Raw genomic sequence first — 13778 nt, forward strand, 5'->3', positions numbered from 1 at the left:
TCAACTTCACACTCTTTTTCAGAAAACTGCTGCTTCAGCAATAAAATACGACCTTCAGCATCAGGCAAAACCCAGTGTCATTTCAAAGAAAAAAAAGAGAAACCTGCGGTGTGCAAAGTTTAGAATTAATAAATACATTAAGACCTAGAAGTTCCAGAAAGTTTATGCAGCTTCTAATCAAGTCTTTTAATTGAATGACAATACTTCTATTATGCGACTGACACTTTTCTGTCCTTCTAAAAAAGGTACACCAAAAAGTAGCATTATCAAGCTTTTCCTTTAAAAAAAGAACTCCCTCTCAGATTTTCAGATTTGTTACTTTTCACACTTTCTTCAAGCTAAAAAAAAGGGTAGAGACACAATGCCACAACAATTCAACACGAAGTCAAGAATTCAGACAGTATTTGGGAAAAAAGCAAAAAGGGATCATTAATTTCCTATTTCTGGAAACAGTGGTTCATGACAATTCCTTCGTGTATAAAACCCCATCTTACCCCTGACACAACAGCATGTTTGAACAAACTTTCCACCCTCAGCAACATTTTGAAATCAGTCAGATATGGCCTCCTAACTTGCTTGATACTGTCTCCAGAAAAAGAAATTAAGACTAAAATAGCAAACGCTGTGGCAAATTGAGCGGCTCCTCTGGCAGGAGGCCAGCACCAGGGGCACCCTTAGACTGCCTTGGCTGCAGAGTCCAGTTTGGGAACGGGAACTGGGAGAGCAAAGCAGCTCCTGCACATCAGCAGCGTCCGGAGAGGGCAGGATCCGCATCCAGCAGGGATGAATGGAGCCTTGCCTTGGTGTCAAGGATGTGCTGACAGACCTGGAGAGGCTGCAGCTCTCGTGTGTTCACAGCAGCTCTGGCTCGGTGAGGGGCTGTAACCACACCTCTGCTCTCTCCTCCGAGCAGCATTTCACACGCAGCGGTTTTGTAGTTTTTAGATTAATATGTGGCAGGGGATTTCACAGTCCCTGCGTCCAGGCTGGTTTCACAGAACAGCCACGCTCTAATAAAAGTCTCCAAGATGCCCTGCCTTGTGTGTGGAGTGGAGCAGGAAGCTGCCTGGCTGCCAGAAGCCACTGTGCTGCTGAGGCTGTCTGTGGATGATTTCACAGGAAGGAGCAGAGCCTCACTCACCATGTGGAGAACAACATCGCAGCTCCTACCCCGGCACAGACACGGCCACGCAGGGGACAGGGCTGAGCCACACTGATAAACTCGGAAGTAAACAAGACACAAGATGAGCTTGGCTGGAGGCAGCAGAACAGCAGGAGCCCGAGACACACACCACTGACAACACACAGGCACCTAGAACTTGGTGAAAGTACCGCAGTGTCAGGAGCCCGAGGTTAAGAGGTTGTTGTTCCAGGAAGGGAAAACATTTTCTTTGACACCGAACATGGGTCCCTGATGGCAAACCGCGTCCACAGCTGGAGATCATTCCAAGTGAAAAGGAAAGTGGTGGGATCAGATAGAGAGTAAATAAATATAAAGAGAGTCCCACACATGAAACTACTCTCAGCCCACATGCTACTAAAATTTTTAATTATCTGCCTCCTGAAGCACAATTTTGAACAAGATCTATCACCAGGTGAACACAGCAACAGCCCGATGTGAGCCACCATGAGCGTCTGTAAACTCAAAGAATACCTGTGCCTGAGCAAGAGAGCCCGACACCAGAACCACCAAAGGATACATCTCTAGTTCTACACAGTTATTGGTACTGAAATGTGCAAATGATGTTACACATGAAAGCAAGATCTTGAACATCAGTCTGGACAAACAGAGCTGTAGGGACCTGTCTGCCTGCTGTACTAACAAGAGCCAGTGAGAAAGTAAAAAGAGAGGAGCTGTATTTCAAGAGGGAAATAATGATCCTGATTGTCTTTCTTGATCATTGCCCTTTCAACAGAACCAAGTCAGAAGAAAAAATAAAGCGGGGAAAAAAAAAAAGCCAGCAACCTAACTGTGGATCCCAAGATATGCTTTTACAGAAGCATCTGTAGGAGTGTAGGAGGAGGCGTAAAAGACATCTCAGTTACAGGTCCTGTATTTCCCTACACCAGTCTTTGCTAGATTATCCCTCTAAAGAAAGAAATTTTACGCAAAACCATTGAGAACAGCAGCACGAAATAAAGTTCCATTTATTTTGAAACTTTTCTAGAAGACTAGGTGCCAGTCACCCAAAACACTGTCGTTTCTACATAAGAATTCTCACCACAGAAACAGCCTAACACTAAAAGGGAAAAAGAAACATTGTATCCTACGAACTGCACAAACTCGCACAGTAGTAACCTGTATTTCCCCGAACTGATATTAGACGTCCCTAACAGAATCGCTAATCCCTCTTACACGTCCACCTTTCCTCTGCTCCCAGATTTTCTCAGCCGACAGAGCTGAGGACACGCACCGCTGCCGCTCGCGTCTCCCGACACGCGGCCGCTTCACCTCCACGGCACAACTATCGCAGCGCGGCCGCTGCCGAACACGCGGCCGGCCGGGAATCCCAGCATGGAGCCGGGAGGGAGGAAATGGAGACCCCGGTCCGCAGCGGGAGCTGTGCCGGCCTTCAGGGCCCGGCGGAGAGAGGGGGGAGCGGGGCAGGGAGGGCGACCCTCCCCTCAGAGGGGCCTCCGGACACGCGGCCCTGCCCGAGGCGCCCTGACCCTCCTTCCCTCCCCCGGCCAGCGCGGCCGCCGCTCCGGCCAGGCCCCAGCCGGGGGGCCAGGGGCTCCCGGGGCTCCCCACCGGGCGCGGACCGGGAAAGCCGCTCCGGGGGCAGCGGAGAGGGGAACAAACCCAGGAGAAAGCTCACCGGGTCCGGCGGAGGGGGGCTCCCGGGTACATGTCTCCGTGTGCAGCGGCGGAGGCGGCGGCGGCGGCTCCAGGGGAGGGCACGGGGGAGGGAGCGAGCCCGAGCCCCGGCTATGCTGTCGGGGGAAGGGGAGGAGGAAGGGGAGGGGAAGGGGGAGGAAAAGAAAAGGGGAGAGGAGGGAAAGAAAAAAAAAAAAAAAGGAAAAAAAAAAAAAAAAAAAGAGGGAGGAGGAGGGCCGGGAATCCAGGTTACTCGTCGGCACTGAGGAGCGGGGAGGGGAGGAGGAGGAGCCGCGGGGTCACGGGAAAGGGGCGCTCCGCCTCCGGCCCGGGCGGGCGGGAAGCGGCCGCAGGACGGGCACTGAGCGCTGCTGCCGCGCCGAGGGCAGGCTCCTGCCCGCGGCCCCCCGCTCCTGCCCGCAGCCCCCCGCTCCTGCCCTCGGCCCCCCGCTCCTGCCCTCCGTCCCCCTGCTCCTGCCCGCAGCCCCCGCTCCTGCCCGCAGCCCCCTGCCCGCAGCCCCGCTCCTGCCCTCGGCCCCCCGCTCCTGCCCTCCGTCCCCCCGCTCCTGCCCGCGGCCCCCCGCTCCTGCCCGCGGCCCCCGCTCCTGCCCTCCGTCCCCGCTCCTGCCCGTAGCCCCGCTCCTGCCCGTAGCCCCGCTCCTGCCCGTAGCCCCCGCTCCTGCCCGCAGCCCCGCTCCTGCCCGCAGCCCGCTCCTGCCCTCGGCCCCCCGCTCCTGCCCGCAGCCCCCTGCCCGCGGCCCCGCTCCTGCCCTCGGCCCCCCGCTCCTGCCCTCCCGTCCCCGCTCCTGCCCTCCGTCCCCGCTCCTGCCCGCGGCCCCCCGCTCCTGCCCGCGGCCCCCCGCTCCTGCCCGCGGCCCCCCGCTCCTGCCCGCGGCCCCCCGCTCCTGCCCGCGGCCCCGCTCCTGCCCTCCGTCCCCCCGCTCCTGCCCTCCGTCCCCCCGCTCCTGCCCTCCGTCCCGGCTCCTGCCCTCCGGCCCCCCGCTCCTGCCCTCGGCCCCCCGCTCCCTGCCCTCGGCCCCCCGCTCCTGCCCTCGGCCCCCGCTCCTGCCCTCGGCCCCCCGCTCCTGCCCTCGGCCCCCCCGCTTCCTGCCCTCGGCCCCCCGCTCCTGCCCTCGGCCCCCCGCTCCTGCCCTCGGCCCCCCGCTCCTGCCCGCGGCCCCCGCTCCTGCCCGCGGCCCCCCGCTCCTGCCCTCGGCCCCCGCTCCTGCCCTCCGGCCCCGCTCCTGCCCTCGGCCCCCCGCTCCTGCCCTCGGCCCCCGCTCCTGCCCTCGGCTCCCCCGCTCCTGCCCTCGGCCCCCCGCTCCTGCCCTCGGCCCCCCGCTCCTGCCCTCGCCCCCGCTCCTGCCCTCGGCCCCCCGCTCCTGCCCTCGGCCCCCCGCTCCTGCCCGCGGCCCCGCTCCTGCCCTCCGTCCCCGCTCCTGCCCTCGGGCCCCCGCTCCTGCCCTCGGCCCCGCTCCTGCCCGCGGCCCCGCTCCTGCCCTCCGTCCCCGCTCCTGCCCTCCGTCCCCGCTCCTGCCCTCCGTCCCCGCTCCTGCCCTCCGTCCCCGCTCCTGCCCTCCGTCCCCGCTCCTGCCCGTAGCCCCGCTCCTGCCCGCAGCCCCGCTCCTGCCCGCAGCCCCGCTCCTGCCCTCGGCCCCCCGCTCCTGCCCTCGGCCCCCCGCTCCTGCCCTCGGCCCCCCGCTCCTGCCCGCGGCCCCGCTCCTGCCCGCGGCCCCGCTCCTGCCCTCGGCCCCCGCTCCTGCCCTCCGTCCCCGCTCCTGCCCTCCGTCCCCGCTCCTGCCCTCCGCCCCCCGCTCCTGCCCTCCGTCCCCGCTCCTGCCCTCGGCCCCCCGCTCCTGCCCTCCGTCCCCGCTCCTGCCCTCCGTCCCCGCTCCTGCCCGCAGCCCCCGCCTGAGCTCTGACCGCGGAGTCACAGCATCAGCCAGGGTGGAAGAGTCCTCGGAGACCGCCGAGTCCAGCCTGTGGCCGGACATCACCACGTCAACCGGACCAGAGCACGGAGTGCCATGTCCAGTCTTTCCTCAAACACCTCCAGGGATGGTGACTCCGCCACCACCCTGGGCAGCCCATTCCAACGTTTAATCACCCTTGCTGTGAAGAAACTCCCCTAATGTCCAGCCTAAACCTCCCCTGGCGCAGTTTAAGACTAAGTCTTGTCATCCTGTGGCTTTCAGTGAGACCTTGGGAAATGACTGTGCGCCTCTAGCGCTCTCTCCACTACCTCTCCCTGTTACATGTCTGAAAGGTATGCTGTAATTATATCAGTATTACACGTACTCCGCTGAATTAAATGTGGATTTGTTTGTTTATATTCTTTTATTCCTCCTGTTGCTGTGAAAACCTCAGCTCAGTTACCTCATGGATTCCCCACATCCACTTTTAGTCATATCTACGATTCCCAGCTGTGGTGGGTTGCCTTATTGTCCTTGTCAACCAGATAAGACGTCTGGTACTGTACGCTTGTAAAGTTTAGCACAACCAGATAATGTCTGGTTGTACTTAGGTAAAGTTTAGTACTGGGGAAAACAAACCAGACACGATGTGAAAGAGGCAGAGTACTGATCAATATGATGCACTGAGACCCTGGAGATATCCCTGGAGGGATTTAAAAGACATGGATCTGGCATGTGGGGACATGGGTTAGTTAGTGATGGGCTTGGCAGCACTGGGTTAATGGTGGGGCTTGATCTTACACATATTTTCCAATTTAAACAATTCTATGATTCCACATCAGTGATGATAATTCCTGCAGAAACTGTCATCCTTTTGTAGTCACCTAATTAATACCTCTTCCTTTCAGAAGGAAGTAGGAAAAATAGAGTTAAATCTGCTAAGGATTTAACTTAAAAAAAGCAAAAAGCTTTTAAAAAAGGTAAAAAGCAACTTAATGACACTCAGTTCCACTGGAGTTACCTGTAGAGTTCCAGCACAACCACAATCCATACTTTGAATCACCTCCTCCATGTTGATGTGGAAGCCTTTTAAAAATTCATGCAGTTTTCAACCCAGAACAGTCAACTTTGACTCATTAAAGTCAACTGAATTTCTTCACCAAGTACTATCTGCCAACAGGCAAGGCAAACATACAGCTTGTAGTGCTCATCAAGCCAATTAATATCCTTCTTCATGGGTTCATTTTTCAAGTGATACAAAAGCATCTCACTGTTCCAAAGTATTTACTCTCCCCTTTGGGTCATACTTCAGATATTCAAGGGCTGCTATTAACAGCTCAGCTTTCACTTGAAGTGAACTGTTCCTGAAACCATTGTCACCACTAGAGTTTCCACTGGAGTGATTTTGGATTTGTCTCCATTCCAGGCTTCTCAAATTGCTGGAAAGTAAAGATTTACCCGTAACTATAAACAAATAAAGGACAAAATTATGGGTCAACTTTAGTTTTAAAGTAAACCCCAGCAGCTCTAGCAAAAAGATAAACAAAGGAGCTGGCGAAGAGGTTGCTTTTTTCCTCCCTGTGAGGAGTTGGATAACGTTTTTGCACAACCACCAATGATTTTTGAGTTTTGCTATACAACCGTACTAGAGGCTGAAAAAGAGGGTGGAGGGGGAAAAATCCCCAAAAACAAGAGCCAGAAGAGAATTATCTGAGACACATTTGGTCTTTCTGCTGAGGTGGCAGGAAAAAAACATGCGGTTTCTGTATCAACATCTAATTTTTCCATGCTATATTTAAATCAATTTCTTGAACCTGATTAGGAATGTAACATCCTCTAAGCTTAGACATACTATTGTGCCTGTTAGACCTGCATTTAAGAAAGAAAAGGGCATAAAATACACTGACAGCTTTCTGTAAATGTTCACTGGACTAATTTAGTCACCCTGGCTATCAGCACTGACTTACACTGAAGCTGCAAGTCCACTGTGGTACTGTGGTAGCAGTTTGAAAATAACAAGTTAACAAGCATCAGAAGGCAGGTAAAATATAAGGGGAAGTTTTGCAAAATACTAAACTCTCATCCCACACTTCTCTCTGGCTCCACAGGATCCTCTGCAATTAATTTCAGAAGTTCCCTGAAAAACAGAGACCCTGAAAATGGCAGCCTCAAACATTCTAGAGTGCAACATTCTTGTACTGATTTAAAGCTGATTTCTCTGGATATAGCATTTAATAAACAAAAGCATTTATCAGTGATTATACAAGACTGTAGAACTGCACAATCAGTTAAATAATAAATTAAATTGTTTTATTTAAGCACAGGTTTCCCATGTGGAAGTGCTGCTGTTCCTCAGGTGTATTTTCATGGTACTGAGCCCTTCCAGCAGCATTTCTGTGCATGTGAGGAAAGAGAGCTCCAGCTCTCTTCTACCTCTGCTCACACACTCAATTTGGGCCATGTCACTTGCTTTATTTCCAATGCTTTCTGTCACTGACAACTGCTGTTTTGGAGCACAGTGAAACCTAATTGTGTCTTACTGGGCCATTTCACCCCAAAAAAGGGCCTCAGTTCTTGAAAAGGTTTGTTCTGAAAGAGAGGTTTGAAGCTCTGTAACAGCATTCCTTTATGCATCGTCTTTATATGCTGTATTAATAATTATACGGCAGTATAAGAACAGCTGCTTAAACACTTAAAATTAGGCTTTGCTAAAGAAAAAAAAAAAAGAGTTACTGTTGTGCACAATACCTGTCTTAACTGCTGGATTTCAAGATGACATTTCCCAGAACTGATATCTGTCACAGAAGAAATTATAAATTTTGGGGAAAAAAGCATATTCTAATAATTCTGGAAGCAAAGATGGTATTTAGAAGTAGCATTTAAAAATCATTTATAGCAGCAGCAGCAATCCAGGGAAAATATTTTATATACAAATAGGCAGTGACAAATGATACAGCTTTTTTTTATAAGAAAACATACATTGATCTCCCTAAGTAGCAACCGTTCCCATTTTAGGTGGAATTATTTTAAAACTCCAGAGTTTGTAAATGTCTGGCAATCATTGCTTACAATGATACAGTAGCAAAAATTTTTGCTCAGAGCTGAAAGATGTAAATTTTATTCTTGACTTGGAGGGGATTTAGGATTATATTTGCCATCTCTCAACTGCCCTAACTTTTAATGTGTTAGCCTGGAGTACATGCATTAAAACTGTCACATATTCTGTGTTCAGCTTTACAGAAGAATTTTAAATCAGAACCAAAGTGAAGAAGTCCATGGCTCTATGTCCTAATGTGTTCACATTTTATAAAGACTTTGAGGGTTATGGTCCCTTGCTCAGGAACTGTTTGTTATTTTAACAATTAAATATTTAACTACAATTAATCCATGATGGAGGGACCAAAAGCTGATTTTTATTGTTTTATTATCAGATTACTATGCCAACTACCAAGCTACAAAGCTGCATTTGATTTCTTTGGTCATTAATTACAATTGTTTATTTTTAAAAACGCTAAAAAACAAACAAAAAACCAAACCAACAGACAAAAAAAACCCCAACAACAACAAAAAACCAAACCAAACTCAAAAAACTAATTACCATTAGATTACTATCTTTAGTTCAAAAAGACAACTCAAAAAGACAACTTTTCTAGGTGATCACGGCCAACAATGCTACAATTCAACTTGATGGAAAAGATGCAGCACCACCTATTGGGGATGTGTTACACACACTGGTTTTTATAGTTTTAAGAAGTACCAGACTTTTGGCCTTCATTGTAATGGCCTGGTTACAAGGGAAAAACCCAAACAACAACAACAAAAACCCCAACTAAGAACAGAAAGGACTTTCCAAAAAGAAGATAAAAGAAGCAAATATGTACCTGAGACTGTTCACCAAGAAAAAAACACATGTCCCTAAGTGCCACATCTACATGTCTTTTAAATACCTCCAAGGTTGTTGGCTCAATCCATTCCCTGGGCAGCCTCTTCCAATGCTTGACCTTCCTTCCCATGCAGAAACTTTTCTTAATAGTGAATAATAGTGAATCTAAACCTCCCTGAGCAGAGCTTAAGGTCATTTCCTCTCATCCTAGCACTTACTACCTGGGAGAAAAGACTGACCCCCACCTGACTTCAGTCTCCTGTCAAGCAGCTCCTTCCCCACAGCTTTGTTCCTTTTCTTCAGACAGGCTCCAAAGTCCTTCTTGTAGTAAAGAACCCAAATCTGGGTTCTTTATCAGGACTCGAGGTGTGACCTCACCAGTGCTGAGAACAGGGGGACAATCGCTGCCCTGGTCCTGTTAGTGACACTTTGCCTTTGGTCACTGAGAAACTGCAGCCTTCAGAGGTGGAGAGAGGCAGCTTAAGGAGAGAAGAATCACCTCAGGAAGGTCATAAGAAGCAATAGAATAGTTAAGCAAGGACAAGGAAAGAGAAAGGAACTATCAACTTCAAGTCTCAAAGACCTCTTGGGTCTGACCACTCTGATGATCACCAGGGGCCTTGCTCATGTTCTAAGGCTCAGGCATCAGCTCTGTAGTGTTCACACAGCTAATTCAGGCTGCTAAGGGCTCACTGCTCTGTGTATGACAATGATGGATCCTGCTGATGTTTTTATCTTCCTTGGCACTGCACAAGCACATCCAGCCAGATCTCTGCCACTGCTCTTCACCATCCATCCTCCAAGTGTAAAATATCCACCCCAGGGAAGTTTCATAGCCAAGTTACTTGTTTTGTTTATCATGAAGACAGCCCTGTGTGATGCTGCTACAGCTTGCTAGTACACATCTGTATCATCATCCTAAATTTCACCAACCTGGAAATAGCTCACTACCCTGGAATAGCAGAACACACAGAAGAATATAAGGAGTTTATTTTGTTTGTTTTCTTAACCCTCCATCTATTTGCTGTAGATTCATCCAGAACAGACTTCTGCTCCAAAAGGATGGCAATGTGTTAGATAGTAAAAGTACAGACAGTTACAGGATCAGAGGGGGAAAGCACCCACCACTGAAATTTCTAGACTCTTGGTCTGCTTTATTAACCGCTTTATTAATCAAGCTTTATTAACCAGCAATCCTGATCAGATACCTAGGCTTCCAAAAGCTTTAGGAAGCAGAAAAACTAAGGCCTCTTTGGGTTTTTTGCTTTCTTTTACACATTGATTTGTTTTCATCAGAACTTTATTCTGGGCTCCTACACAGCAGCTTTATCAGTGTCACTCAAGAGATGCAGCAAGACAGCCATGAAGCAAGGATGCAGGCAAATCTCATCTAATTAACATCTTTGCCAACCAAAGCCTAAGATTATGTGAATATCACATTTAAAGTTTAAGTCTTCCTATTTCATTTTTTAACAACCTATCAGCATTTCTAATAAATTTTAGTTTAAGGACTGTTATATCAGAACTGTTGCAAAACCATGTCTGTTAAACCTGTAATTTTGTTGACTGCTTGCACACTTCTAGTACTCATCTTCCAGGCCAGTGACATTTGCAGGTTGATTTGGTTGAAAAGGAATCTCATTTCTCTGTTGCTGCTTTTCAGTCAGATCATCATCTCAGGGACCACTGGGACAGCTCTGAGGGCTTTTGCATAGAAGACCTTGGCAGCCCTGGAGTGAGGGACAGACAAGACAGGCTCATGCAAGTCCCTGTGAAATCCCATCCTGAAGCACCCAGCAATGACAGAGGTTCCTGGATATTTAATCCCACTGGAAAAGTGCATTTATTTGCTGCTTTGAGTTAAGTATAAACATCTAGACAATTGCCCTGTGCCTTGAATAGGAAGTTTAAGTAAATGCTTAAATTTAGAGCTGGTGACCCCACTAACAGGGATAAGCACCTACAAATTGAGCACTACATCACTGTGCATTTGTCATCTCCAGTAGTGAGTAGTGTTAGATCTTTGTTTAGTGAAATTCTCAGTTAATTATGATCTTTAGGAAGGGATGGATACAAAAGGTAAAGTCCCTCTTGCCTACCTCAGTTTTTACCTCTAATGGTCTTATAAATCCTGAAATTTCTATAAAGAAACACTGCAAAAGAAGGCTGTTGGATATACTTTGCTGGTAATAGAAATTTGTCATTTTAGGATTCTAAGCTTTCAAGCTTTTTGCAATTTTTGAATGATTTTGCTTAAGCTTATTTTTGGTAATTTGGCTTATTTGGTTTGGGTTGGATGGGACCTTTGAAGGTCAGATAGCCCAGCCCCACTGCAATGCACAGGAATATCATTACCTAGATCAGGTTGTTCAGAGCCCCATCCAACATGGATGGAATCCTGTCCCTCAGGCTTGTCAGCCACACCACTTAGCTTTGAGTCATCTGCAAATCTGCTGAGGTGGCACCTGATCCCCCTGTCCATGTCTTTGATGAAGGCTTTAAATCATAATAGTGTCAAACATCACTGATGTCCATCTGGACCTTGACTCAATCACTGCACTGTAGATGTGACCATCCAGCCAATTCTTTATCCACCAAACAGTCCATCCATAAAATCCATCTCTCTCCAATTAGACAGAAGGACGTTGTGTGGGACTGTGTTAAAGGCTTTACTGAAGTCCAGACAGGTGACATCCGTAGCCCTTCCCCTGTCCACTCCATGTGGTCACTCCATCATAGAAGGCCCCTTGGCTGATGAAGCAGGACTTGACCTTGATGGAGCCGTGGCCGTCCCAAATCACCTCCCTGTCCTCCAGGAGTGCCCTAGCACAGCTTCTAAAAGATCTGTTCCATGATCTGCCCACCCACTTAGGTGAGGCTCAAAAAATGCACATGTGTCAAGAAGACAAAAAACAAAAACAACAACCCAGAGAACTTTTTTTTTGTACAATCTGATGATGGTTTTGGAGAAAAACTCTGGAATTTGCTCAGGCTCATCCGAATCACGGAATCCCAGAACCACAGACCAGGTGAGGTTGGAGGGGACCACAGTGGGGTCACCTGGTGCCACCTCCCTGCTCCAGCAGGGCCATCCCAGAGCACAGAGCACAGGAGTGTGTCCAGGGACTTCTGGAGTATCTCCAGTGAAAGAGACTCCACACCCACTCTGGGCCGTCGGTTCAGTGCTTGGTCACTGCACAGGAAAGAAATTCTTGCTCATGGTCAGCTGGAAAAAATTAGGCTACAGAATTCTGTACCAAGGGCTTATTCTACACCTTTTCTTCTCATTTTATTGCCTTCAGAAAATGGGAGTGTTTTAGCGAGGCAGTGAGACCTGAAATGGTTGTGGGGGAGGAGGGCTCGGGTTCCCCAGGGAAGTTTAGTTTGGATCCTGGGAAAATCGCCTCAGCAGAGTTTTCCAGCCCTGGCACGGCTGCCCAGAGCAGTGGTGGAGTCCGCCACATCGCTGAAGGGATACGAAAGCCGTGAGGGGACACGGGTGGGCCTGGCGGTGCTGGGGGAGCGGCTGGGCGCGGGGCTGAGCGCTGTTTTCGGGTTTTGGAATGAATTATCCCTGTGAGGGCGGTGAGGGACGGGCGGAGGGGGGAAGGGAAGAGGGAGGGCGCGGGGCTGAGCGCTGTTTTCAGGTTTTGGAATGAATTATCCCTGTGAGGGCGGTGAGGGACGGGCGGGGGGGGAAGGAAAGAAGGAGGGCGCGGGGCTGAGCGCTGTTTTCGGGTTTTGGAATGAATTATCCCTGTGAGGGCGCTGAGGGACGGGCGGGGGGGGAAGGGAAGAGGGAGGGCGCGCGGCACCTGCCATGCGCGGCGGCTCGCGTGGTGACGTCACTGACACGTCACGCGCGGCGCCATTATAAATCCGCGCCGGCGTGTTCGGCCCCTTTCGCTCCGCGGCGGCCCAAGGTGCTGAGTCCTTCGTACGAAGCTAAGGCCGAACCACCGGCGACCAGCACCGCGCCCCGCCATGGCCTCCGTCTCCGAGCTCGCCTGCATCTACTCCGCCCTTATCCTGCACGACGACGAGGTCACCGTGACGGTGAGTGCGGGCGCACAAGATGGCGGCGGCCGCGCGGCATGGCCGCCTGGGAGGCCGCGCCGGGCTGGGCCGGCCAGGCTCTGAGCGTTGCTGTCTCGTTGCAGGAGGACAAGATCAACGCGCTCATCAAGGCAGCCGGAGTGAATGTGGAGCCTTTCTGGCCGGGGCTTTTCGCCAAGGTGGGCGAGAGGGGCCGCGGGCCGGGCAGGGGCGGCGCGTGGGGCTACCCACCACACCTCTCGCCCGTGTTAACGAGGCTTCGCTGCCGCTTCTCGTTCTCCGCAGGCGCTGGCGAACATTGACATCGGGAGCCTGATCTGTAACGTGGGAGCGGGCGGTGGAGGGGCTCCGGCTGCCGCCGCTCCCGCGGGTGGTGCCGCGCCCGCCGGCGGAGCCGCCCCCGGTAAGTGGCGGCCGTGTGCGACCGAGCGGTGGGAACGTGGATCCGTGGGATGGCTTGAGTTGGGAGGGTCTTAAAGATCATCTTTTTCAACCCCCTTCCGTGGGCAGGGACACATCCTCCCCCCTCTAGGCGAGGCTGTTCAGAGCCCCATCCTGCAGTTCAGGGATGGGGCCGCTACAGCTAAAGCGCCGTTTACAGCAAGTGTTTTCACGTGGTTGCTGCCATGCAGTATGTGTGTGAGTGTTCTCGAGAAAAGCACACCCTCCCCTTGAGAAAGGCTGGCGTTGCATATGCAGTCAGTGTACAGGAGTAGCGTTCCCTCAGAATTTAGCCTGCTCTTCCTGTATGTCATCGGGATCATACGCAGCATCAGCATCTCCTCCTAAAGTTTTTCAGGTTTGATAGAAATTAATTCTGAAGGCAAAAAATCACTTTGCTAATAGTACAAACACTATTCTTGGGCTGCTCAGGTCTTTATGCTTGATGTTAGTCATTGCATGTGACACCTTTTGTGACAGGTGACTTCTGGGAGCTGATAAAGTGGAAAATAAATCTTCTCTCATTTCTTTTCCAGCTGAAGAGAAGAAAGAAGAGGAAAAGAAAGAAGAATCAGAGGAATCTGATGATGACATGGGCTTTGGTCTTTTTGACTAATGAGTTTTGTACCAGCCTGTAATAAAAACATCTGCTTGTACTCATGTCTCT

At 50.8% G+C, this 13778-nt stretch overlaps 2 protein-coding genes across 3 annotated transcripts in view; one reads left to right on the top strand and one right to left on the bottom strand.

Annotated features, from left to right (window-relative positions):
* Positions 1-2954, bottom strand: part of AGO2 (argonaute RISC catalytic component 2) — a 57408-nt gene extending 54454 nt beyond the window's left edge. For both annotated transcript variants that reach the window (XR_010745449.1, XM_066336571.1), the window contains exon 1: positions 2820-2954. The gene's annotated coding sequence lies outside the window, so the exon portion shown is untranslated. The remainder of the gene's footprint in view (positions 1-2819) is intronic.
* A 9512-nt stretch (positions 2955-12466) lies between these two features.
* Positions 12467-13767, top strand: RPLP1 (ribosomal protein lateral stalk subunit P1). The gene is made up of 4 exons (XM_066336612.1): positions 12467-12670; positions 12775-12849; positions 12956-13073; positions 13648-13767. Exons 1-4 carry the CDS (start codon positions 12599-12601, stop codon positions 13725-13727), a joined length of 345 nt encoding a protein of 114 aa, XP_066192709.1. The 5' UTR covers positions 12467-12598; the 3' UTR covers positions 13728-13767.
* Positions 13768-13778: the final 11 nt, after the last annotated feature.

The sequence above is a fragment of the Sylvia atricapilla genome, chromosome 1 (assembly GCF_009819655.1).
Source record: "Sylvia atricapilla isolate bSylAtr1 chromosome 1, bSylAtr1.pri, whole genome shotgun sequence".
In the NCBI taxonomy this organism is placed as follows: Eukaryota; Metazoa; Chordata; class Aves; order Passeriformes; family Sylviidae; genus Sylvia; species Sylvia atricapilla.